The following is a 27,789-nucleotide window of genomic DNA, read 5'->3' as shown; positions in this document are numbered from 1 at the left end:
TGGGTTAGTCTGATTGCGCCTTGAGGCAGCACTGGAAAATCAGGGCATATTGTCAGGATTGAAGAGTCCTGACAATATGGGAGGATATTGACAGAGGACCACTGGCATACAGCTCCACCAAACACCCTGACAGCCTCCCTCCCCTCTGCACACCGATTTCCAGCTGAAGCACATGCTGTGGCTGCCCAAATGGCTGGTATCTGAGGGGTTTGGGTCTTGCTGGGGTCCCACAGCACAGTCTTCTCAGGACTGAAATGCTTTATTCTAACCAGACTTAGGGTTCAGTTTTTGGGTGGCCCCTGCTCTCCATGAGGTGAAGCTGGGAGGGCAGTGGAGGCCTGGGGCAGAGGTCAGATGCTGCCCAAGCAGGGTGGCACAGTGCTCTGGTGACAAACACTCCACAGGCATTTCTTTCCCTTTTTCTGCCAGCTCCTTGGCAAAGGAGTGTTTTAAGGAGGAGTCCAGAGGAATCAAATGGGTTGGAATGGGCAACTGGCACAAGAGTGAGCCACCACAGGGGCAGGAGCTGGATTCAGCATGGCCCAGGGGGCAGCTGGAGTGAGAGGGGTCTGTGGAGGGCCTGAGCACACTCCCCGCAGTCCTGGGGCTGGCTCTGACCCTGGCCACCCTCGCAGGCCAGCCCTGCTCCCTGGGCAGGGGCAGTGGGACAGGCTCTGTCTGCTCCTGGTCCCCCGCCACCCTCAGCCATGCAGCTCCCTGACAGTAAACATGAACTACGTTGAGCCCAGGCTCTCCTGACCCTAGCTCTAGCTCCTAAGGGACTCCCTAAGCCTGGCCTGATCCCCCACAGGACTCCCACTGCCATAGGAAAGGCTGGGGACAGTCCCCATGACTGGATCTGGGCCCAGCACTGAACTCCCAGGCTGGGAAAGGGAGGGCAAATTGAGACCCCGTCTTCGTCTCCCTTCAGAGCTTGGGATTTCTGCCACCCCACATCACTACCCTGGAGACCACAAGGGTGGCTGTCATGGGGCTCCCTCCAGGTCTGAGGGCCAGTCTCAGGCTGCCAAAGGGCAATGCAGATGCTGCCCAGGGGTCACTGTGAGGACTGGAGGTAGGTGTGGGGAGCAGGCTGCACTGGAGGGTCTTCAGGGCTGGAGGGGCAAAGGAAGATGCCTATAAACCACCCCATGGTTTGGACTCAGCATCCTGAGCAGGACCACGTGGCAGGGTGCAGAGGGATGAGGCCACTCATTCCATGTACTGTCAGAGAGGCATCCATCCATTTTTGCTGTCTGTAAGACACTAACGTTTCCTGGTTCAGTACAAGTTAAAAGTTTAGGACAGCCCTCAGCTCAGGAATGACTTGAGCAATTCTTCTGGTCATTCACACCCTCCATACAAGGAGAGCCACCCTCTGAATATACAAGATTAATACACACAACTGCTGTTCTTAAAACAGCAGGTGAAACAAAAGAACGTGAGGTATTTAACACACAGAGCTGTTACTTTGCATTCAGAGACGTGTTCATAACCTGCCAGTGTTGCTGGCAGTGGAGTGTGCCATAGGAGACCAGCTGCACAACCATTAGAGGTGGCTTTGTGGGGGGTACACCAGTGCATTGCTTATCCTTCTTGTCCATATCTGATAACAGCAGGATAGGCTGTGTTTATTTCATAGAAAGACTTTACTGGCAGTTGTGGCAGGATCTAGGCTCACCCAGGCCTTCAGAGTAAGTGAAATGACACCTTTGCCTGAAGAGGAGGAATTGGAAATCACCATGGGCCGTCCGACTTCAAATGGCCTCAAGCAGCACGTTTTACTGGAGCACAGAGCAGAACAAGCACACTGTTCAGCTAGAGAATTTGGGCAGGTGAGACACCTAAAAATAAGATGTTTTGGGAAAACCAGATCCTGCCTGCAGAGACTTTTCCAATTTTGGTCTCTAGCTAGCAATTTTCAGAGGCTTCCTGGGATGCAATATCAGAAAATCTGTCTCCCACTTGTTTTGCTTGTGTCACAGCTGTGTTACCAGCTTCATGGCCTTCTGGGCTACTTTTTACTTCTAGATCTGCTGTGGGCACCCTGCTTCAGCCTGACCATACCTGCTTCCAAATGTCCCCCCAACTTCTTTTCAAGAAAGAAGCACTGCCACCCAGATAAAGTCAAAAAGCATCTGTCTGTCCTGCCTGCTCCCCTTTCTGCTGCCGCACCACTTTGGTGAGCTTGCAACACACGTAAGACGGCAGCAAACAAAACATCCATAATCGCTGCTAGAAAGGCCAAGGTCAATACTGTTTCTTTGATGTCAAAAATGCAGGTGTTGTCTGTTCCTTTTTACTCTGCTGGGCAGCAAGAAGTGCTTTGGAATAGAATTTTGCTTATAAGGAAGGAATAATTGGAGTCTGAGGCATAGAACACTTCTGAACTGATACTTTACTGCAAGGAAAGTGAGCATGTCGGTCCCAGGTACTCTGCTCCAAGTGCATAATTAGCATGCCTTGGGATGGGATAGCTTCTTCCACTTTAAGAACAGATTATAAAACACCCTCTATTTAATTTGCACTGAAGGTGTCAGTATGGAGACCTGGCAAAGGACAGCTTGTGTGCTGTCAGTTCCCAGGTCAGCTTATTTAGCAGTAACTTCCTTGTTAACAGGTCTCGAGCATTTATCACTTAAAGGAAGAAAAAGCCTTGCAGGTCCAGGAATCTCCTCCCAGCCTGAGGAAGAAATAAAACACAGCTTGGATCTGTCATTTGCTGCTTGCTGCCATGACGTCAGCTTGGGGCTGAACCTTCCACCTGTTGCTCGGACCTTAAACGAGCTGACGCCAGAAGAGAAAAGCACTTTCTCTTGAGTTTAGCAGCAAGTAGCAGCAGCAACAGAAGTCGCAATGAGGTGCTGTGTAGTCCTTGCTGTCCTGCTCAGTTTGGTGCTCTTTTCGAAAGGTAAGAAACACTATCTTCTGTTTTGGGATTTATCAGGGCAGTGTCCTGGGTTCAGCTATTCTGTGGCAGTGAATGGGTTGCTTAGCACTTTCAGCAGCTGCTGAGGAGCTGGAGGTCAGTGGCACTACAAAATTCAGCATGCCTAGATTTTGATTAATTAGCAACAAAAAATTTCACAGTTTTCCTTGTTCACAGAACAATGCCAAATCAGTGGTGCTTGTGATTAACCTAATTTAGTCCATTCTAAGAGCAGTTTTCAGGACCTGCACGCTAAACCCAGGTAATTCAAGCTCTTACCGCCACAACAAAAGGTGCAACTGTTCCACCCCAGTACCCAGTGAAAGGAGTGCTGCCACTGGCTTTCTGGCCAAGGGCTCCTAAAGCAATCAGCCTGGAAAACAGCACTACTACCTTTCACTCCCTCCTATTAAAATTAATCATGACCACCAGCTTGGGTGGCAGAGGGTTGCACCGTGGTCCATTTGAACTGAAGGGCAGGTGACATTTCTTAAGCTATTTTTCCTGGCGTTGAGACAAACTTGGACACTGTGGGCCAGAGCACAAACTTGGCTGTCTCCAGTATTCAGTGACAGATACAAGGGAGCGAAGGCATTAGCAGAAGTAGAGTTAAGGCTTTTATGTGAAAAGTTTTGTGGTGACTTGAAGCTGTGGGAGGTCAGGAACTCTCAGCTCATACAGAAATAAAGCTACAGAAATATGAGACAAATTAAGACCCTCACTGATGTTGTTAAGCTTGCAACAGGTGACAGATGGTTGTGGACTGTTTTTTGTTGACTACTGTGAGTGAATATATGTATTTGAACATATGTATAACAACTACAACATGCTACAGACCAATTTTTACCTATAAATTATAAGCATGTAAGTCTTCAAGACTGTCAGTTGTTTTTCTGATTCGAGGACTGTGGGTAACATCATGATGTGAAAAATCTTGACCCGAGAGCAAATGAAAGCAATGTGAGTCCTTCACTTACTTTAACAGACTTTGCATCAGGATGGGCCTGCCCAAAACAATTTTTCATTCTAAGCAAGCGTTGTAAAAACTTTGCAGGATGTATCTGTTTGAATAGTATTGGCAAAGGCCCTGCCCTTTTCTGCAGCCAGATGTCTCTCTTATTCCATGATCTCCATTTCTTTATCTCCATAGTAAAGACATAAGTCTCTTAACACAGCAGGTTGGGTCTAGGCAGATAGAGCCATAAAATAACCACCTTTGCTCAGGTTACCTTTGACAAGCTGGTCAGCAAGGTTCAGTTGCATCTCATGTGCTCTGTGATCACCACAGATGTGATTCTTCCCAAGTCCAAATGATACTCATGGACAACTTAGCCAGAGCCTCTGCAAGGCTAACAGTTCTAGACTAAGAATTAGCTCTGTAAAAGCTTACTGCCCCAAGATACTGAAACAGGATCTTGAGATCTAGACTGAGAAGGCAGTATAAACAATGCTCCAAAACCATGGTCTGTGGACAGCATAGATTCATATTATCCTCACTGTAGGAAAAAAGTAACCTTTCTTTTCATTGACTGAGGAACAAACAATGCTGCATATAGGACTTTCCTGGGTTCAGCTAGGGGTGTCCTCACTCAGTGACCAGTGGAGGCAGAAAACTTGTCAAAAAACTGGCACTGGTGTTTCTCCTTCACCTAGATATAAATGGCTTGCTTACTTCAGGCTTTGTCTTTTTGATGTGCCTTTTCTATGTCAGCTTTATTGATCAGAAGAAAGAAGTTCATAAAACTTGCCTCACTTTGGATTTTCAAAGCCCTACAAAGCTCTTGAAAAGTGGAGTCTATTTTTCAAATGTCTATTAAGATTTCAGTGCTTTTTTAATATACCTGCTATAAGAGTGAATTAGTGCCAAGGATTTTAGCCACAAATACATTAATCTTCCAGCTGCATGCTGTTAATGACTCAGATTAAATTATGATTGCAGTGGCATTAGCTCAGAGTAAACATGTTTATTCTTAACTCATGTATTAACTAATTCAGAGTAAATATGATGCAAACTGGCCATTTGTCAGCCTTTATCCGCAAGGCTGGTTTAGTAGTTGTTCTCTTCATTTCTAGACAAAAAGAAAAAAAAAAACCACCCAAAACATTCCTTGTATCAAGAGTTAAGAATGACACAGTTTGAATATAAAATAAACAACCTAAAATAAGTAGACACTTTGGAAAAGTAAACATAGTAACAGGTAAAGCTGAAACCATAACGTGAGGAAAATTTTCTTCAACTGTTCTCTGGTATCAGTCAGGTTTCTATTTATGCAGAAAGAATTATAACAAGGATGGAAAGAATGAGGAAAAGTAATGTATGTAACTACCATAGTGGCATGGAAATGTAGTCCTGGAAAGAGGGTTTGATACCACCGATGATATTTTAGCAATATATGCATTCTCTGAATAAAAATACTCTGCTTTCAGTGTCCACTTCAATAGTTACACCATAGGAGAGGGTGATAGAGAATGTGATCATTACTCTACTACTGCTCTGAAAGAGTCCATATATCATTTTACAGGCTGTTTCTACTGAGAACATCTTCCAAGCTGCAAAAAAAGCTATATATGTGTCTTGCAGTAAAAGTATTTTTTGTGGATTAATCTGAGGTCTAGAGCAAAATCTAAAAACTCACTGTGAACATGTTAACAGTGGAGTGCAATATCATGTAAATCTGATGAAATGCAGAACAAGCAATGAAGATGAATGATGGCAAAATAAAACTGGCTGTTGGAGGGATGATAAAAGCAAATTGATGTAGCAGGAGAAAGTGGCAACACTGACACAAGGTCAGAGCACAGCTGCTTATGCTCTCAGGTTGGAATATAGGCATTGTGAGAGGGATCACCTGAAAATGCTCTGACATCCAGCAATGGATGAATGCTAAGGCATTTGGAAGGCAAAGGGAGCATCCCTGCATGGAGATAGCATATAATGATAAGGAAGCAGGACAAAATCACCCAGGGGAAAAAGGCAGAAAGAGTAAAAAACTACAATAACTAGGAAGGAAACAAATGCCAGGGTATGGAAGAAAGGCTTCAAGTTAAAAAAAAGACACCAAAGAGGTATGGGGCCTGGGCAGCGACCAAAGCCATCCCAGGGATTTGGCAGCTAAAGCCACTACAACCCAACTCGGAGTTTGTGCTGCACACACGGTTACCCCAGAGTTTCCCAAAATAAACTACTGATCAGTGCTCCCACCTCTTTTTCACTGCATCAGGAAACAGTGATATAGTTCCTGAGACAACAACATCAACGACAGAAGGAAGTGAAGGTAAGGAGCAAAAACCCTCTGTCAGCCCCTTCCACGGCACAATAGGAGTTACCCAGTCCAAGGGAGCAATACCGTCCACACAGACAGGGACACCTTCCCCTGACTGGGTTTGCCCAGGTTATTCTCCCAGGGGAGACAAAGGTGCCTGGGTCAATGCTGAAAATCCTCCCCAGCTGTTCCTCTTTCCCCGCTGACCTTTGCTGTCAGGTCAAAGTCTTGCAGAAGATTTGAAGTGGCTGCTCCTTTCCTGCCTTGTGCCTTTGCTTCATGCACCAGTCCCAGGTGCAAGAGGCTCCTGCAGAGGAGGTGCGCAGGGCAAGGCCGAGACTGGTTCTTGTAGGGAATTGTCCTGGGGCTTTTTGGAGCATGGAATGGAGGAAAACACCAGCATGAGGCCGAGTGTAAGGAACAGCTTCCTCTTCTTTCACCCAAATCATCCAGGGGAGAAGGACACCATGGGGGAGGAGAGGCTCTGCTGGATACCCGCAGCCTAATGGCACCACTCAACCTGCTCTGGCACTTGGTCCTGGCTCCAGGCTTCAACCCAGGCCAGGCGAAGGGAGCTTTCCCGCACGGCGACACACATGTGCCAATGGCTGAGACAGCAGTGTCCAGCAGGTACAGCTGAGCTGGGGCAATACAGGGCCTTTGAAGACACCAGAGACACATCAGTCTAAATGGGCATCACAGTCATTGAGAGGCCAAAGGCAGGGCAGGGCTACCCAGGGCATTGACAGCTCAGCCCCCCTCAGGTCCCCCACTTCCCAGCTCAGAGTTTGTGCTGCACACACGGTTACCCCAGACTTTCCCAACACAAAACACTAATCAGTGCTCCATCTCCTTTTCTCTTATCAGCAAACGATACAGCTCTTGAGACAACACCAACAACACAAACAAGTGAAGGTAAGGAGCAAAACTCCTCAGTGAGTCCCTTCCGAGGGCACAATTGGAGTTACCCAGTCCAAGGGAGCAATACCGTCCACACAGACAGGGACACCTTCCCCTGACTGGGTTTGCCCAGGTTATTCTCCCAGGGGAGACAAAGGTGCCTGGGTCAATGCTGCAAATCCTCCCCAGCTGTTCCTCTTTCCCCGCTGACCTTTGCTGTCAGGTCAAAGTCTTGCAGAAGATTTGAAGTGGCTGCTCCTTTCCTGCCTTGTGCCTTTGCTTCATGCACCAGTCCCAGGTACAAGAGGCTCCTGCAGAGGAGGTGCGCAGGGCAAGGCCGAGACTGGTTCTTGTAGGGAATTGTCCTGGGGCTTTTTGGAGCATGGAAATGGAGGAAAACACCAGCATGAAGCTGAGTGTGAAGAGGCATGTCAAGGGATGATGGAGCATCCCCTGAGAGGGATGCTCCAAACCTAGTTAAGCTGCCTGTGCCAGTGTTGTGCTGGATGCCCCATGCAGGTAGGTCATACATGCTATTGGGTCACCGTGAGGGGGGGAATCCCTTCCATGGCTGCCCTCAGCTTGTGCTCCACAGCGGACTTGGACAGGCGCATCCCTCCTGCTAGCACCTTAGTTTCCCATCACACCTGCCTGCTGACCCCAGAGGTACCCGAGTTTCCCAACACAAAACACTAATCAGTGCTCCCACCTCTTTTTCACTTCATCAGGAAACAATGATACAGCTCCTGAGACAACACCAGCGACAACAGAAGGAAGTGAAGGTATGGAGCAAAAACCCTCTGTCAGCCCCTTCCATGGCACGATCGAAGCGACCCAGTCCAAGGGAGCAATACCGTCCACACAGACAGGGACACATTCCCCTGACTGGGTTTGCCCAGGTTATTCTCCCAGGGGAGACAAAAGTGCCTGGGTCAATGCTGCAAATCCTCCCCAGCTGTTCCTCTTTCCCCGCTGACCTTTGCTGTCAGGTCAAAGTCTTGCAGAAGATTTGAAGTGGCTGCTCCTTTCCTGCCTTGTGCCTTTGCTTCATGCACCAGTCCCAGGTGCAAGAGGCTCCTGCAGAGGAGGTGCGCAGGGCAAGGCCGAGACTGGTTCTTGTAGGGAATTGCTCCTGGGGATTTTTTGAACATATGCATGGTGGGAACTGAGGAAAACACCAGCATGAGGCCGAGTTTGAGGGGTTGTGTCCAGGGATGCTCCCTAGCTGGCCAGGCTGCCTATGCCAGTATGGTTCCGAGTGACCCTTGCAGGTGGGTCATACCTCCTGTTGGGTCACTGTGAGGAGGGGAAGCCTTCTCACAGCTGCCCTCAGCCTGTCCTCCACATTGGGCTTGGGCTACCACATCCCTCCTGCTAGCACCCCAGCTCACCATTATGCCTGACTGCCGTTCGCACAGAACGGCTTCCTCTTTTTTCACCCAGATGATCCTGGGGAGAAGAGCACCAATGGGAGCAGAGGCTCTGCTGGATATCCCCATCTTAATGGCACCACTTACCCTGCTCTGGCAGTTGGTCCTGGCTCCAGACTTCAACCTGGGCAGGTGAAGATAGGTTTCCTCCATAGAGTCACACATGTGCCAATGGCTGAGACAGCTGTGTCCAGCGAGTGCAGTTGAGCTGACACAATAGAGTGCCTGTGTGGGGATGTGCTCACACACTGCCATTTGAGAGAGAAAGAACTGCAGGCACATCAGTCTACACAGGCATCATGGCCAGGAAGATCCAAAAGGCTGGGAAAGGGTTCCCAGGACTTTGGTAGCTCAACCCCGTCACGTCCCCCACTTCCCAGCTGAGAGTTTGTGCTGCACACGCAGTTACCCCAGAGTTTCCAACAAAAAACACTGATCAGTGCTCCCATCTCCTTTTCACTTCATCAGGAAACAATGATACAGCTCCTGAGACAACACCAGCGACAACAGAAGGAAGTGAAGGTAAGGAGCAAAAACGCTCTGTCAGGTCCTTCTGAGCTCAAGATTGGAGTGACCCACTCCAAGGGGCAATACCGTCTACACAGACAGGGACACCTTCCCCTGACTGGGTTTGCCCAGGTTATTCTCCCAGGGGAGACAGAGGTGACTGGGTCAATGCTGCAAATCCTCCCCAGCTGTTCCTCTTTCCCCGCTGACCTTTGCTGTCAGGTCAAAGTCTTGCAGAAGATTTGAAGTGGCTGCTCCTTTCCTGCCTTGTGCCTTTGCTTCATGCACCAGTCCCAGGTGCAAGAGGCTCCTGCAGAGGAGGTGCGCAGGGCAAGGCCGAGACTGGTTCTTGTAGGGAATTGTCCTGGGGCTTTTTGGAGCATGGAAATGGAGGAAAACACCAGCAAGAAGCTGAGTGTCAACAGGCATGTCAGGGGATGATGGAGCATCCCCTGAGAGGGATGCTCCATGCCTGGTTAAGCTGCCTGTGCCAGTGTTGTGCTGGATGCCCCATGCAGGTAGGTCATACATGCTATTGGGTCACCGTGAGGGGGGGAATCCCTTCCATGGCTGCCCTCAGCTTGTGCTCCACAGTGGACTTGGACAGGCGCATCCCTCCTGCTAGCACCTTAGTTTCCCATCACACCTGCCTGCTGACCCCAGAGGTACCCGAGTTTCCCAACACAAAACACTAATCAGTGCTCCCACCTCTTTTTCACTTCATCAGGAAACAATGATACAGCTCCTGAGACAACGCCAGCGACAACAGAAGGAAGTGAAGGTAAGGAGCAAAAACTATCTGTCAGCCCCTTCCATGGCACTATCGGAGCGACCCAGTCCAAGGGAGCAATACCGTCCACACAGACAGGGACACATTCCCCTGACTGGGTTTGCCCAGGTTATTCTCCCAGGGGAGACAAAAGTGCAGATAATCTTAACACCTCACCTGGAAAGAAAAGGTAGATGATTGTGGGGAGCTTCCTAACAGCATTGCCTGAAGGGAGCAAGAGAAATGCGTTGCACAGAGACCTGGGTAAGAAATGGTAGTGTCATCAATGCTGCAAATCCTCCCCAGCTGTTCCTCTTTCCCCGCTGACCTTTGCTGTCAGGTCAAAGTCTTGCAGAAGATTTGAAGTGGCTGCTCCTTTCCTGCCTTGTGCCTTTGCTTCATGCACCAGTCCCAGGTGCAAGAGGCTCCTGCAGAGGAGGTGTGCAGGGCAAGGCCGAGACTGGTTCTTGCCAGGAATTGTCCTGGGGCTTTTTGGAGCATGGAAATGGAGGAAAACACCAGCAAGAAGCTGAATGTGAGCGGCCATGTCATGGGATGTTACCTGGCTAAGCTGCCTGTGCCAGTGTTTTGCTGGATGTCCTATGTAGGTGCATCATACCTTCTTTTGGGTCACTGTGAGGAGGGGAAGCCTTCTCACAGCTGCCCTCAGCTTGTCCTCTATGGTAGGCTCGGATGAGCATGTCCCTCCTGCTGTCACCCCCCTGCTCCATTGTGCCTGTCTGCTGTCTGCAAAGTTACCCCTGATTTTTCTGACACAACACTAGCCAGTGCTCCCATCTCGTTTTTATGCGGAAATAATGATAGAATTGCTGAGACAATGGCATTGATAACCCGAGGAAGTGACGTTAAGGAGCCAAAATGATCTGTCAGCCCCTTCTGAAGCCAGATTGTAGTGACCTAGTCCCAGGGAGCACTTCAGTTTTCACAGGATTTGGATAATTTTCAATTATTTTTAAACTAATAAATTATGTATACTGCTGAAATACATAGTTTAAAATCCTTGTATAGTATGTAATTATTTAGAAATTGTGTGATTGTATTTTAGGCAAAGACTATTGTATAAAAAATAAATTTAAATATTTGACATTATTCCAATGTGCTTTTGCTTGCTAAATCTCTCTTCTGGTGTATTTGCTTATCTCATATTTCTATGAGTTTTCTGTTTCTTATTGCTGTGCATGTTTCTAGGCTAGGCTCTCTCAGGTTGATTTTCAAGGAAGGTTTAACTAGACCTTTTCCTGTAGTGTTACTGATCTTATAAGTCTTTAAGAGGACCTAGGTTGGCTCAGGACAGAGGCATGAGCTACAGGATACTCCAGGTACAATTAAGATGCTGTGAGGGTGGAAACAAGAGCCTTGCCCTAGTCTTGGGTAGCAATGACTAACTTGGCACTGGGGGAGAAGGAGAGATATGCAGGGCCTGCAGAACTTTCAGACAAAGAAAATTTGCCGGGAGAGGGCAAATCAAGTGGAGAGAGAGGTTGCCAGGGAAAAGATATCACAGGCAGACATGCAGGGTAAATCACACTGAGCAACAGGTTGCAGGAAATGAGGGCAAGGCACTGACTAGAGTGCAGGGCAAGGTAGAAGTGGGTCCAGGAAAGGTTTGGAGGCATCATACCATGCTGTGTTCAATGACCTCAGTGTAACAAGACACTAACATGGCTGACATACTATTTTCCCTTTTCCAGGAGCGAACCCAACATCATCTTCAACAACAACACCAGCAAGTAAGTGAAAGGCAGCAATCAGCACAAATCTGTGAAGTTTAACTGCCGAAGAAGTATGTTATAGTGGCCAGTTAATATAATTAATTATACGATGACAGTTATAAGCCCTGCAACAAATGTCTTAGCAGCATACTCTGGTACCTATTTAGGTATGCATACTATGATGATTAACTTAGGAGCTTTCATTTTATTAATGTGTCTGAAGGTAAGGACACTACCATGACACTTTATTTTAACAAGGCAAATGCATACCAGTGCACAATTAAAGACACACGCCATTGTAGCCTGCCTTTTTCTCTTAATGACTGATTTTGGCAACCCTTGATATACTTTTTGGGGGGCTTAGTAGTATTAAGTAGAGTTAAATGGTGAATGCTTAGTATGAGAGATAATGAATTTCAGCCTTACTCTATGTTCTCACGGTGGTATCCTGATGGGTTGTGTATAGAAAATGCTTACTATGCAGACACCAAGCACGCAAAACATAGCCATGTGCTCTTTAATTGCACCTATACTCTATAAAAATATTCCTGGTAGTTTCCTTTAGTAGAAGTAGATATAAACCCTTTCATGTATGATCTACTTTGTATATGAGGTGGCTACTGCAATTTCATAGAAATCCTGATATTTTTCATCTTTGTAGCAACGGACTTCTGCAACCCAGACCCTTGTGGAAAAAAATTGGCTAGTTGTGTTGCTTTATATAGCAATTATACCTGCCAGTGCCAATATGGATTCTACTATAGCAATGGGAATTGTCATGCAGGTGAGTTACAGAAGGGCAATCTATATTTTTATTTACTTCCCAGATAACTGCTCAGGTGAATTTTATTTCCCATATCCTTTGTTCTCATGTTGTAATTGAAAACATAATCAGTCTGGGAAAGTGACTGCTGAATGATGCCTTGCTTTGCAGACAGCCACTGCTACAATGACCTAGATCGTTATCTCACAAAACAGTAAGAGACAAAGAGGTTAATGGCTAAGAAAAGAGGCAAGTTCTCTGTTGGGGTTGCTGGAGATTAAAATGAGTAAAAAGCAGGGGAAAATGAAAGTATAAACCTGACATCAAATATTAATGGCTAGGGTTTAAAAATACCCAAACCCATGAAGACTTCTGAATAATTGATTTTTTCTATTGCTAAATACTCATCACAGTTTTGTTGAAATGCATCTCTGCTCTGAGATGCTGCTGAAGGCCATGTGTGTGAACAAATAGGACTTCTTATTTAAGTGCCAGCAAGCAGGATTGTCAGAGTGACTTGTGAACCTAAAGAAGCACTTAGACACTGAATTGCTTTCTCAGATATGGTGAACCACATTAGCTGCTTAGTGGCTGCAGATTTGGCTTTCTTAATATGGGTATTTTCAAACTAAACGCTATAACACCTTTTGTTAGCTCCAGGTCATGCTTACAGTTTAACATTATTCATAGTCCGGCCAGTCTAGCTGAGTACAGGATCCTCCCTGCTTCCCAGGTAGTGAGAGTACGTCCCCCATTGTGGCTGAATTGATTGAGCAAACATTTGTTGCTACTAATTCCTGCAGTGTATGAAAAATAACGCTGATTGGTTTCTGCATTGTATTTCCCAATCTCTGAAGACTGGAGAACTCTAAGGTGAACGCAACTTGCTTGAATGCTTTGCAACTAATTAATATTCTCTGTTCTCATTCCAGGGAAAATATTCCCAGGTGTCATTACACTGACAGGATCTTACAGTAGCAGTGTTCAAACTGTAAATTCTCTGGAATATGAAGAGGTGTTGAAAAATATAACAATATGGGTGAGTAAGGATGTTTGGTTTTTTTTTTCTGTGTATGTAATACACCCTGAATGTCATGCATACAGAGGGGATACATGCTGTCTGTAGTGTGGAGCCTAGAATTTCTTACCTGAGAAATATATTTCTTTCAAAGAATGCTTCACACTAGTTTAGAGCTATTCATAAAATACTTGAATTTTGCCCTCAGATTAGTACATGCATGACTCTTGATGAAATGAAGATATGTACCTGAAATAAGTAAGATCTACATTTTAAGTGCCACTTTTATTCTGGGAAGTTCTCACATAAATTGCTCTGTATTTTTCACCATTCCCACTCCAGAAACCATGGGGCTGAGCAAAACTTTGCTGTGCATTTAGTTTCTGATCTCAGCTGTTTGTTGAGGGCTCAGTGGTATGAGTAAAAATGAACTTCTTCTAAAAAAACCCCAACAATTGTTTCCACACAGCACAGACTTTCCAGAATGGCTGTCCAGCTGTGTCTAAATACTTAAATAATAAACCTTTTCCATAAGCATACCAGTATTAGAATTTTAATACTATTAGTGAAATGGATATTACAAATTTTGAGCATTTTATCATGATAGATAAAATCTGGTAATGGATTTCCTGGATAAATTTATATTACCACATTGAAACAAGTATATTTATTTCTGGAAGTAAGAAAGAAGAGGTCTGTCTCTACCAGACAGCTGCTCAAAAAATATTCACCAAATATTAATCACAATTCATAAAAAAATGATTATCAAATTCTTCATGATATTCTGTTGCTTGCTATGAATGTTTTATCAGGAAGCAATCAAAAATTGTCCCTCCAGAATGTTAAATGAAGATTTTCATCAACCTTTTCATCCAACAGTTTTTCATGACATGGCTACAGAAGTGCCTTATCTGCAGCACTAGAATAGATATGTAATAGTATGCAAAAGTGAAAATAGCATAGGAAAGAGTTTTAATGTTATTAAAAAGAAGGATAATTTATTTTCAGTTGGCTTAGATATCTTAGGATTTTCACACTGTGCCTTCTGCTTGTGTGGCAGTTGGAGGCAGCTGCCACACAAGTTGTTGGACCAGTTGTTCCCTGCTTCACAAGGGATGAGGTAGAACAGTGACTTTTCTACTGACCCTATCCAACCCCCAGAGATTTCATCAGTGCTGTGCTTCTCCCCTGATCAAGATCAACCCCTGATGATCCCACTTCACTACATCTAAGTGACGCATGGCATCTGTAAGGATGTCTACTTCTCCCTCTTCCCTTTACTTATTCTTAGGTTGGTATCACAGAGATACCCTTCTAAGTAATGGCTCTGCAAGGGAGTATCTGTAGCTATCCAGCCGGTCAACTCTAGTGCACTGCCTGACATCCATCCAACTCATGTCTCTTCATCCTTCAACTGCTCTCCCGTATTTCCTGTTCTGCATCACCACCCCACTGCATCTTTTCTGCTATACCTTGCACAGTGGATGTTACAGATCGACTTGCTTTATTTGTAATGATAGTATCATGCTCTGGATTAAAACTTTACAGCTGAAGCCTAAGTGGTTTATGTGATTTTGGTCTATGTTTCTGCTTGCCTGTAACTCCAATTCATTTACTGTTCTTACTTACAGTTTAAGGATGCCTTCAAAGATTTAGATGGCTTTGCAGAGACTGTCATCGTGGAAATTCAGTGAGTTTGATTTTAGCACACTTAGCTTCCTACACACCCTATTTTAATCCGTTTTCCACAGAGTACCTAGTTCAAGAAAGAATATGGGATGAGTTCAGTTCAGTATGCCTCCTGGTTTTTTTTTGTAGTTTTAAAGTTCCTGGGATGCTGGCCCTATTTTTACCCCATGGATTTCCAATACATCTGTGAAGTGTGCTGGCTGAAACAGCTCAGCAGCAGATGTTTCACTTTTAGCACACTGGATATTGCACTGTGCTATAACTAGCATTCCATGTGATATCTAACATGGCTCTGCAATTGTGATAGTTAAGTGAACAGGCCCAACTTGGATTCCCAATTTAATTGAAGAAATATCCTCATTATAGAAGGCTGTTGCATCTCATTGTGCATTTGGTGCTCTCCAGCTGAACCCAATCCAGCTAGCTTCTACTTACATTTTAGGATGAAGGAAGCTAGGGGAGAAAAGAAAGTTTGGCAGAAGTCTTCTCTTGTGTTTGCATGTAGCTTGCTATCCATATAGATAATATAAGACTTTAAAATGGTGTTATCTGTACTTTTCAGACAGATTCAGAAAGAAAGCAGAGCTTCTTCTCGACTGAGTGTCACAGTGACAAACCTGTTTAAGGACAACTCAAATGTAACCAATGTAACAGTTACTAATGCAATATATGCTGAAATAAATGAATCGAACTATGTCTCTGCATACACAGGTATGTAATTCTTTACTGTGAAGTAAATAATCGGCAGAAACAGAGATTCCTGTCTTCAAAGCTGGTTAGAACATTTCAGTGTGCTCATCAAAGCTCATCAGGGCATAAGCCTTGTTGATTTTAAGGAGCTGAATGTTCAATCTTAGGTAATTTTGAAGGCTCAACCATTCAGTGCTGGGCTTTATTGTCTTGTTAACGCTTTCTACTTCTTGTATGAAGAAAAAAAAAAGAAAATACTCATTCCTAAGTTGCATGTTGATTTTAACCTGCTGAGTGTTAAGCGGCTGGAAAAATCAGGACTGAATATGTACATGTATTGTGCTTCTGAGAATAAGCCAGTATTTTACTGGCAAAATAGGATGAAACTCTCTTTAGATTACTTCTTCCATAATTAACTATGGTAATTGAAGCGAGGCCTCACTGATTAGTCTAGGAACTAAGTGATTCATAGCTCTAAACCTGTGAAGTCTTACATAACTAAAAGTGTAATACTTGGAGAATGATTTTCTAAATGAAATACTGATTTTTTTTATTTTTTTAAAATACACTCATACTTTGAAATCAGCTTTTGTAAAAGGCGCAGTTAATAATTAAAGGAGTCCATTTCCTGGCTTATAGCCTGAGTTTGGTCTCTAAAGGTGACTGTGTCCACTTCAATCATGACATTTCCTATGTGCTGATCCTAAACCTGAGAGGGAAATAGAAAAAAAAAAAAGCACCAGGACAATCACATCCCTCCACTGTATTCCACCCAATGAGGTTTGTAAACCATTCCCACCACTGGGACATGGATCTAAATAGCAACATGTTGGGCAAACAGCATAATAATATGGATAATGAAATGAGCTGCATGCCTGCAAATACTTGTATCTACGTAGAACTGCACGGGATATGGACTCACAGTTCAGTCACAGAAAGATAAGTGCTGGGTTTTTTCTACAGTTGATTCAAGGTAAGTCAAAAAGTCAAGAGTTCGGAATATGAACTTATGGGTAGAATTTCCTGCGTGGTGGACTGGGAGATCTGAAGGTTTCGAGGCAGTTGTAGAATGCTGGCAAACAAGGTCAGAAGATGTGATAGAAACAGGACCTTAACTTGTAAAGAGCTAGGGAAAAGACTGGTCCAAATACCTGTGATACTGATGTTCCCAAAAAAAGGACTTGCAGTTGGGGTTTTTTTTGAACTTACTAAATAATTGGTTTATGATTTACTGAGCAAGTGCACTCCTTTCTGTGAAATCATACTAATAGTGCTCAGGTTTGCTTCCTGACTGTTTCTCTTTTAAAGTTGCAACATACTGTGCTGCTTTTAAATGTGATACTCAAACTACATACTGCAAAGAAGCTATGTATCCAGAATGCTTATGCCAGGATGATTTTGCAAAGACAGAATGGGATGAACGTTCTTGTTCAGGTAAGAACCTGGCTACTTTATCTATCCCTGGAAGGCTGACCTTGTTATTCCCTGCCTCAGTCCCTTTTTGAAAAGGGTGCTCTGCAAATGTGCTAACCTCTAAAAATCAGAGAATGTTTGTCTTTTAAAGAAAACCATAGAAACACATTCTCATTTTTCACTTCAAACACACCCATAATTCTGTCCTAGTAGAATAAAATACTAAAGCCTGATAAAACTATCACTGAAACCAGGGACTAGGCAACTCATTAAATGCATTCTTAAACTCTTGGTAGGAATCAAAAGTTAAATAGGTAAAGGATGGAAAAATGCCACATCCCTGGCAGTGTTCAAGGTGAGGTTGAATGGAGCTTTGAGCAACCTTGTCTTAGTGGAAAGTGTCTCAGCTCGTGGGAGGGGGGTTGGTACTAGATGATCTTTGAGGTCCCTTTCAACCCAGACCACTTTATGATCTTAAATTGAATTATTTAAATTGAATCCAATATTTACAGCCTTCTCTGCCAGGACACATTTTGGGAATAAATTCTAGGCATTACATGGAGGCAGCTGTGGGGACTGACAGAGCTGGAAGTCTCACGATTGACTACATGATCTCTCAAAGCTCTGTTCCTTTTTTGTAGTTATAAAATGGCATTATCTGTGTTTATCTGGGTTTTTGTGGGAAGAATGATTTATGTGATTTTTAGGAACTGTTAGTTTTTGGGATTTTATTTACTTGCTTTTTTGAATCTTTTAATGAGTACTGTGGTTATATTTCTACAGACGTGAGATGTACCTTATTTTCTTCTCATGAAAACTAAAATTTTCACACTACAGAAAAAAAGTCTGAGATATGAGATTTTAGGAAAAACAACAAATGTTGCAAACACTCATGATTAAATCACGAAAGCTGACTACAATAAAGTCCAGTGAGATGTGACCCAGTGTAAGCGTGGCCCATTGTAGGCCCTTGCGGACCCTAACCTGTCTGAATCTCACCCAGTTTTAGATCAATTGCAATACAACTCATCTGCTGTGACATCAAATTGCAAGTCATTGTTGCCTGTGGATGGAGCTATGGTTTTAAACAGAGACTGTTTGCTTCTAATTTTGTGCTTTTGTATTTCAGTTTCTGTTCTACACAGGTATAGCCCTAAAAAAGCCATTTTGGTGTTTTGAAATGCAATAAAGTTGTGTGTGTTTACAGTACAATTAAAAAAAAAAAAGGTGGAAGGGGAGATTTCTCCAATGTTGATTTTTTTTTTTGGGGGGGGCTACCTTCAATTCACTCGGTATTTTTTCCCTCTGAAAATACAGACTGCAGTGAAAGCTGTTCTTCAGAACAAAACAAGTACTGTGAAAGAGTAGGAGCGGTTCCAACATGCAAATGCATGGCTAACTTTAAAAAGAAGAATGATAACTGTGTACCGTGAGTAGCCAGTTTTTTCTTGTTTTCCTGTGTTCTAGGCAAAGATATGCAAAAAGAACATCTAACACGGGGTCACCCTCAATCTTGAAGAACAGGCTGCAGCTATGTGAGTCAGAGAGGTGCCTTAGCAGGTGGACAAATGCCCATGATGTCACAAGATAGGGCATTTTAACTGCTCAGCGTTAGCTGTTGGTGTGCACTCATAATACCTGAGGAGAAATTCAAGAAGATTCAAGGTCATCTCTGAGCCAGTGAAGAGGATAAGCTACTTTACGCTTATTTTGAGAGTTGCCCACATAAACATGAATTATTCTGTCATGGTTTAACCCCAGCTGGAAAATGTTCAATAATGAAAATTGTTTTAAAAATGTAATGAAAAGGGAGACAACAAGAAGAAAAAGAAATAACCCCCCCCAAACAACAGTGATACATGATACAATTGCTCACCACCCACTGGGCCATGCTCAGCCTGCCTGTGAGCAACGATCGGTGCCTCCAGCCAACTCCCCCCCAGTTTATACACTGAGCATGATGTGCTGTGGTATGGAATACCCCTTGTGCTAATTTGGATCAGGTGTCCTGGCTGTGTTCCCTCCTGGCTTCTTGTGCAACTCCTCGGCGGCAGAACATGAGAGACTGAAAAGTCCTTGACTTGGGGTCAGCACTGCTTAGCAACAACTAAACCATCAGTGTGTTATCAACATTATTCTCACGCTAAAGCCAAAACATAGCACCGCAGAAGCTACTAGGAAGAAAATTAACTCTATCCCAGCTGAAACCAAGATGTACTCCTTCAGAGTAACTCAGCCATAGGAACTGGTATGCTGAAGCATTTAGTAAGCAACAGGCATTAAGCAAGACTTACTTCAAATCCCTGGGCAGTTTCCACTGATATCAGAGAGGACTCTCTTTCCCGATAACTTTCAGACCTATGTTATTTTGGTTTGGTTTTCTCTCTGCAGGAATTTCTGTTAGCTCAGGATCAGAACAGAGCAGTATTGTTTGCTGGTGCAGCTGAATAAGTGACTGGTTGTGCTCTGCTCTTGTGAATAAGCAGATGGACCTTACTCCCCATATCCATTAATTCAGCTCTTTCTGTAGTTATTTCTGCTACACACTGAACACTTGTTACTGTAAAGTCAATGTATTTTAAATATGAGAAACTAGTAAGGGAGGAAGGTTAAGACCTGCCAGTCCTTATAAACCTTGTATTGACACTTTTGTTAAAGACAGTGGGTAGGAATTCCAAGTGACTCAGAGATGCAGTGGTTAGTTCTCTGGAAAAATTAGGCCCTCTTGACATTTTTCAGGCTAAGAACCCAAAACTTCGAGTATGCGGCTCACCAATCATTCTGAAAATATCAGTCTGTTTTACTCTAACAATGAAACTAAAGAATTCAATATAAAGATAGCATTAAAAAGGAAACTGTAACGAACACACCTTGTGGAGAAGTTGCTTATAAAATGTGGAATTACGCTATTTTGTGATTACAGAATGGTTTGTGTTAGAAAAGACCTTAAAGATCATCTGCTTGATGATATTATCTTTCTTTTCTTTCCCATTTTTAATTTTTGCTGTCATGTAGCTGTCCAGTGGGCTACTCTGGGGAGGACTGCAAGGACAGTAAGTACAAGAATTTATGATTTTAAATTATAGCATGGAATAAAACCTGGTAGTGTTTAATCTGCCTGAGATGTGCCTGCAATGAGAGGTGCCACTATCCCCTATTAGGGTTGCCACCATGCTGTATTGATAGCAGGAAAATGTTAGAAAGAAGAGGGCCGTCTATACACCCAAGATGGGAACTTACTGCAATAAATATCAGAGCTATCCAAATCAAATATCAGTACAGATTTTCTCCCATTTCCAGGTCTTTTCTCTTTCTATATTTATACCACAGTTTGGTATTATTCTTGGGGTCAGGAAATTTCGAGAGCTGAATGCTGGCAAATTAAGTCTTTAACACTATGTTTTAAAAGGTGTATTAACTTTCTTCCACCCTGTATAGCTATGTGAAATAATTCAAAAGATGCTATTTTAAAAGATTTAATGTCATGCTTACAAATAACTTATACAGTCCACTTACTGTTGTTGCTTGTTCTTTTGTGGTAAAATTGAATAAGTCCCTGCCCACAGCAGGGAGGTTGGAACTAGATGATCTTAAGGTCCTTTCCAACCCTAACTATTCTATGATTCTATGAAATTCCACTGTTGCCTGGAAGTAAAAATCCTCTTGAAACTCACGTTCAAGCAGACAGTAGCATTTCCTCTAAGACCTCTGCATTAAGACCAGTAGTTTTAAGTCTAACAAACACAGGTTATTTAACAGAAAAACATTTAGTCCTCATCTAAAGTTATGCAATGCTGAACTCAGCACCAATAGATTTGTTTGTCCTGTAGTTAATTGCCATCTTTACTAAAAAGTCAGTGGATTACTCTCATTTGAAATATTTCTGCTTTAATATCTAGCTACTGGTTCTGGCTTGTTCTTTGCCTTGCAAGCACTGCATAGTATCTAGTACTCTATACCAGTGAAGAGATGATGACTCTGTGTTATCTCATAACTGTAGCCATCTGAAAAAGCTAATCAGATGGACCTTCCAAAACTTCCTCCCTTTTCTGAGTCAGTTTTGCAGGTGATTGCTTCAACTTTGCCAGTTTCCACCATCATCTAGTTTAGGTGAGGACATTATTCATGTCTTCTATTGTTTGCATATGCCTAAACTCAGAACATCTAATACAGTTGAAGGAAGGTTAAAAACCAAATAATTCTGATTCTTCACTTCTCACACTTCCTTTGGCTTTATTTGAGCAGATGGTCTACCTATGTGGCCCTTTGGAGTCTCACACTGTTCTAATCTTAAATTATCCATGTTTAACATACCTGTTTCCATGGCTATGAGATTTTCAAGGGTTTTCTTCTGGTTTTGCTTGAGAGGTTGGAGATTGGTGAATGGTAGTTTTTGTGCAGCACAGTGAATCTTACCAGGTGTAAATGTTTGGAAAGAAAGACACTTTTTTGTCACATAGAACATATTTTTCTAGTGAAATTTGGGGAATTTTAAGACCTTTTTTATAAAGCAAATGAAAAAGCTAATCAGCACAAAATCAACACACTGTGAATTTAAACACAAATTTTAGAAACACTAATAATAAACTTCCTTCCTGCCTGCCTGCTTCCCTCTCTCCTTTCCATCCTTCCCCTCTCCCTCTTCACTTCCTCTCTTCATTCCTCTCTCCCTCCTTTCCTCCTTTCCTCCCCCTTCTCCCCTTTCTTTCCTCTACCACTCCACCTCATAATAAGACGACAGGGCAAAGACTTAATTTTCAATATTTACCATGAGATTTCAGTTGATGTTTCTTGTTTGGTTTGGTGGTTTGTTTTTCACTTCCCAGGTACAGAACTCATCCTTATAATAGTGGGTACAGTGCTTGGAGCCATAATCCTGAGTTTGCTGATAGCAGTCTCTATTGTTTCAGCAAGGTAAGAGTATTTCTTACAATTGAATAGAAGCTGCATTGCTGCATGTTTCTAGAGAACTAAGCAGAAATTTAGAGAGGGCCATGGTTGCAAATGTGGTTGCATTCCTATTTGGACAGACAAGTTCATTTAAGTCATGTAGCCATTAGAGTTTGGTTTTGCCTGTGTGATCTTCCCAGAAGTATTTATTTTCTTGCTGTGAAATCAACTATAAAAGATTCAGCCAAGTCTTCAAAATATACACCTTAACACATTAATCCTAATCCTGCCCTAGCCAGTACTGATATGGCATCCAAATAAGACTGAAGAAAGATGTTGATATCAGAAAGCTGTGTGGCCCAAATTCAGACCCTCTGCAGCTTTCCCTGCTAGCACTGCAGCTCAAGGCCTGGCGTGCCCTGTTCAGTTCAATACAGGTGACATTTCCAGTCAAGAATCTCTTTAAAGCTTGCTATTCCTGGTGTGCTGGCAAATTCCCAATTGCAGTTGCACTTCTTCACTTCCCCCCATACAATAAATATAGAAATACTATGTTGCATACAATAAATATCGAAATACTATGTTGCATACCATAAATACAGAAATCCTCAAGCAGTTCCTCAGTGCTGCCCACCTAAAGGTGCTTACAAGACTGCCCATAGCAGTACAGCTTGCCAGCAGGTGCACAAGTGTGTGTAGAATGTCCGGACTTGTGATCACAGACAATTCAAATGCATCATTTGAGTCTCCAGCATTGGCTGCAGGCATGAGGGCAACTTTTTTTTAACTGGGCCTAAGGAATGCCTCATTTCTTCCTCTGAATAGCCAATTAGAGCTAGTGGTGGTGAAGGAAACCTCTTCACTCTAGGAACCAGTTGAAAGAGGTCAAAGTCCCCCTCTGTCCCTCCTGGTAGATTAGCCCCGTCTGTGATAAGAGATGCCAAACTTTGTACTCTACCATTGAAAACAAGGGTTTTGCAATAGGTATGCTAGAAAAATCTGTTTCAGGTTTCAGAATAGGACTGAACATTCAAATTAAGGTGGGAGTGGACAATTCAAGAAGTTAGACTTACTCAATAAGTGAGGCGTACTAAAAGGACTTAAAACCTCCCTTGTTCTTTTGTTTCCTCTGAAGAAACAAGCACAGGCAAGATCCAGAGCAGAAAAGACTGATAAAGTCAGGATATTCCAACTCAAATACCTGTGCTGATGGACAGACCAGGATGTTCCCTCGAGTCCAGACCACTTCTGGCCATGTGAACCCAGGGTATCAGCCAAACAACCCGTATGAGATGCGTTCAACAAACAGAGGTCAATATGATGATTTGGTAAGTGTTTCACAGGGGCCTACAGGAATTGTGTTCCTGAACTGTAACACTGTGGGCTACAGACATGTTTGGAACCTAAACCCCACTCTGTCCATCCTCCCTTGATCTAGAAGTGGTATGAAGGATGCAGTTGAAGCTGAAAAAAAATCCCTTAATACAGAGATCTGCACCCATGTTATGAAGCCCTTTCTAGAGCTCCAGTAGTCATCCTCGAGTCTCAGAAGGAATACGTGAAAAGCAAGGGTTAAAGCAACAGTTTGGCTACCAAGTGGTCTGCTGTGTTCTAGGACATCCGTCTGTGTTGACTGAACACATTCTTCAGCACAGGTGCACATGCAAGCATCACAGGCTGTTTTAACCTGTGCTTCTTTTAAGCCAGTTGTAGTGTCAATAGGTGTTGCAGGGGCACTTCCTGGTTGCAATCTCATGCAAGATTTAGAGTCAGCTTAAGTTGGCAGAGCTGTCCAGAGGGTGGCTGTTCTCCCACCCACTCTGCCGCTGCCTATTTCACAGCAAGAACCTCTACAGTTGCTGCAGCGTTGCAAAGGGCTGAAGTGCCATGAAAAAGCTAGCACAGCTGTTGGCACTGATACAGCCCAGGGGAGTCTGTTTAGCAGAGGCATGTCATTAGCTGGACCTTGTGTTCTGAAAAAAACCTGCCTGTTTTATCTTTGAACTCTGCAAGGTTGCTGCTGAGGGAGCAAGGTCTTGAGAAGTGCTATGCTGTGATATGATTAATTTGCTGGATTCTACATGTGTCGAGTAAATGGGAAAAACATTGTCCCATTTGAAATGACATTTTAACTCCACCTCTATGGTGCAAAAATCTACTGTTTAGAGGAGAAAAAATGTTTAATTGTTTTAAATTGTTTTAAATTCAGTTTGTGGAATTGAGGCCTAAACCATCATAGAATCATAGAATAGTTAGGGTTGGAAAGGACCTTAAGATCATCTAGTTCCAACCCCCCTGCCATGGGCAGGGACACCTCACACTAAACCATGTCATCCAAGGCTCTGTCCAACCTGGCCTTGAACATCGCCAGGGATGGAGCATCCACAACTTCCATGGGCAACCCATTCCAGTGCCTCACCACCCTAACAGGAAAGAACTTCTTCCTTATAGCCAATTTAAACTTCCCCTGTTTAAGTTTGAGCCCATTATCCCTTGTCCTATCACTACAGTCCCTAATGAAGAGTCCCTCTCCAGCATCCCTATAGGCCCCCTTCAGATACTGGAAGGCTGCTATGAGGTCTCCACGCAGCCTTCTCTTCTCCAGGCTGAACAGCCCCAACTTTCTCAGCCTGTCTTCCTATGGGAGGTGCTCCAGTCCCCTGATCATCCTCGTGGCCCTCCTCTGGACTTGTTCCAACAGTTCCATGTCCTTTTTATGTTGAGGACACCAGAACTGTACACAGTACTCCAAGTGAAACCTGATGTTTAAAAAAAACCCCACCTTTTAAAAAGCTGCCAACTAAGAGAAGAAAAACATCTATTTAGTTAGTTGGTTGATCAGATTCACATAGATTTTAGCATTTCTAACTTTCCAAAGATGTCAACTTTTCACTGACAAAAATCTGCCTGTTTGGTAGTCCTTGAGAGCTGGTGTGCCGCAGAGAGAGGGCTATCATGTGCAGTGTGCTACATGCTGAACTATTCTGAGAAAGGCGCTTTCTGACCCAGAGTTACTCTTTATTTCTTTCTTTTCTTGTCCAAATTCTTTTCAGTATGAAATATCACGGGAGCATGAGGGCTTTAGGATGCAGAGCAAATATTAAGTGACCAGAGCGGTATAAAGATGGATGACCACCACAGCAATGGGTCAGACCAAATTGTTTCACAGCCTCTCACCAATGCAGATACTTCAGCACAAGAGACAACAAAATCTACAGCCCCAGCTTCTCTGAAGATTTTCTAAAGGAAAACCCCTGCTTGAAAGAGATCATGGACAACTCTCTGAAATAAGAGAAAATGAAGCAGAGGGTAGGAGGAAGACAATGACTCTCACAAGAGTTAGGGGGCTCCAGTGAACACCAGAATTCCTTCAGGCCAGTACAATGGCAAGAAAGTGAGTGTAGACAAGATACCAGGGGTTTAACCTGCTGTTTTTCAGTTCTTCTGGAAGATGGTCCAGGCAATATGTGTGATAGTGAAAATGTCATCGCCCTGATCTTTGCCTACATTTGTGCTCACTCTATTTCATCTAGAGGCAGCCTGCATGGCTTTGGGAAGATCAAAACTGTTCTTCATGAGAACCTAACCTTTTTCTTTATACTACACCAGATACAGTCTTTCTCCCCCCCCCCAACCCCCTAAAATTTCCTATGTGAAAGCATTCTGTTCAGATCTCTGCTGACATGTGTTGTGAGAGACAATGGTACTTGTCTGATCTTTTACACAGCCTTCCTTCCCAATACAATGACAAGAAACAATATCTTCAAACAAACACTATTGTTCTTCATCTTGCACAACCACATTGATTTTACATTCTCAGTTCCTGTGGAAAGTGTTAGCATTTTTTTCTCTTATACTCTTTGTGTTTTCATTGAATGATTTTGTTTGAGGGGCTTTTTTTTCTTTCTTTTTTTTTATTACTCAGACACAATAAATCCGTAAAAGAATCCACATTTTATCATACTTTACTGAGTATGAATTATCCATTGACTAGCATTAACATTTCTGTGAATATATTTATAATATATATATGCACAAATATCTACATATATTTAAAGGTTAAACCCATTTACAGCATCACTTAATTCCATGTTATATTTTGTGTTTTGGTTTTTAACTTTTCCTATTAAAATTTTTCCTATTAAACATTATTGTTTCACAGTACCAAGGCTTTTTTTATATTGCTTCCCAATGGTGTAAGTGGGGTATTTTACAGTTCCAGAGACTGTTTTATGTTACAACTTGTGCAGCGTTTAGATGCAAGTGTGCACAGACTGGTTTCATCAGCACCCAGTTTTCAGTCAGAGGTTCTGATCAGAAATAGTGTTAGATATTAACGAAGTTAAAGTGTTTAGTGATTTAAGGCTGGCACCATTTTTCTGTAATTATTTTTTGATTGGAACTGGGTAGTTAGTGCAACTTGGTCAGCTTTGAAAATGCTGGCCAAGCTGCTCTCTGTGATGGCAGCTTTGTGTGTATGGGTCTGTTAATGTCACACAGCTAAAAAGGAAGTGTCTTTCAGCTTAAATGACAAATCTGGGGCCAGAGGTAGAAAACACTGTGTGCAGCTGAAGAAGTTACTAGGATGTGCATGCAGATGGGTTGTTCCAGTGTTCTCGGTGATCAAAACCGGCTCCCATCCAGCAGCTATGCAGTTGAAAATTGAGAACTAACCAGTCCTGATCTTTCTCATGTGGCTTCTCTAGCAAAGGAAGATAGACCCGGCTCTCTCTGAACTGCCTGCAATGGGCAGTAGTTCAGAAGTAGCCTGATGAGAAAAGGTGTAACTTTAGTTCTGTTTTTTTCCTGTGTTTTCACTGTTTCTTTCTTCCAGTTGAAAAATGGGTGGGATACAGGCAGAACAAATGGCAAAAAAAGAGTCACAAAGCTCAGTGTAGATTTACTGGCTTCAGCCAGCTGATATTGCTTAGATACCTGCTCCTCCCCTACTTAATACAGCAGACTGAAACTCAAGGTTACATGGATTCTAATAGATTTTTTCTTTATCAAGAAAAAGCCCATACATCATGGTCTTTCATTGAAGTTAATTGCCAGGTTCTATCAGCTTAGTGCAGAGGATCCCTAAAATATATGTAACAGTAGCCTGCTGCAGAGGCCCATGGAAAGACTATTAAGTGTTATCTCTTATTCTTCTGCAAACCAATAGCGGTTGGAAGTGCAGCTGAAAGCTCAACAGTAAATGACACTTTAATGCAGCAAAACTTTATTGAGGATGTGATACCTAGATTATCTGCTGTCACTGGTAATAAAAGGAGCAAAAAGAGTCAGGTGCTTTTGTCATTTAACTGCATAGGAATTTTCATTGCACTAGCTCAAAGCTAACTTCTGCAGCTGCAATCGGGTCTCATTTAGCCTGTGGTGGGGAGGGGCTATCAGATCCTGAGGTAACCATACTACTCTGGCATTTCAAAGGCAGCTACAGTTATTTTATCTGGACTGGAATTCTGTGCTGAAAAGGCAAACTTTCAGATGTTTCTCTTTCGTTTGGCTATTAGCAATGTGTAATTCTGTCGGGAAATGTGATCATGGAAAATAAGTCTTTGTGGTGTTTTTATGACTGCCGCCATTTGGCTCATGCTTTGTTTCAGCTGCCCATCCTTCAAAATCCAGAGAAAGGGGAGCTGAATGCTATCCTCATCTGTCAGTGTGAGAGACGAGATGCCCACATCCAGGGCAAGAGGCTTCAGAGAACTGCCAAAACTCGTTTCATGTCCTGGGATCTCTCATCCATCTTTTCCCCAGAGACACAGGATGTCCTGCTGGCCTGTGACCCA

The 27,789-nt window shown here is 43.3% G+C and overlaps 1 protein-coding gene across 2 annotated transcripts; it reads left to right on the top strand.

Moving 5' to 3' along the window:
- Nucleotides 1–231: 231 nt before the first annotated feature.
- Nucleotides 232–26,158, top strand: MUC13 (mucin 13, cell surface associated). Of its 2 annotated transcripts, XM_061476161.1 has the most exons (12): nt 232–1,004; nt 2,621–2,911; nt 12,193–12,315; nt 13,227–13,333; nt 14,944–15,002; nt 15,564–15,712; nt 17,000–17,125; nt 18,422–18,533; nt 20,120–20,157; nt 21,931–22,018; nt 23,130–23,322; nt 25,048–26,158. In XM_061476161.1, exons 2-12 carry the CDS (start codon nt 2,857–2,859, stop codon nt 25,096–25,098), a joined length of 1,101 nt encoding a protein of 366 aa, XP_061332145.1. In that variant the 5' UTR covers nt 232–1,004; nt 2,621–2,856; the 3' UTR covers nt 25,099–26,158. The 2 variants fall into 2 exon arrangements, with proteins under 2 accessions (XP_061332145.1, XP_061332220.1); XM_061476236.1 differs by lacking the exons at nt 232–1,004; nt 23,130–23,322; nt 25,048–26,158 and adding an exon at nt 22,290–22,314 and having other exon boundaries at nt 2,623–2,911.
- The last annotated feature ends 1,631 nt before the right edge of the window (nt 26,159–27,789 follow it).

The sequence above is a fragment of the Pezoporus flaviventris genome, unplaced genomic scaffold (genome assembly GCF_033815535.1).
Source record: "Pezoporus flaviventris isolate CSIRO_AGI_PZ_B2104156 unplaced genomic scaffold, CSIRO_AGI_Pfla_v1 ptg000001l, whole genome shotgun sequence".
In the NCBI taxonomy this organism is placed as follows: domain Eukaryota; kingdom Metazoa; phylum Chordata; class Aves; order Psittaciformes; family Psittacidae; genus Pezoporus; species Pezoporus flaviventris.
This window is presented reverse-complemented; position numbering and strand designations above follow the sequence as displayed.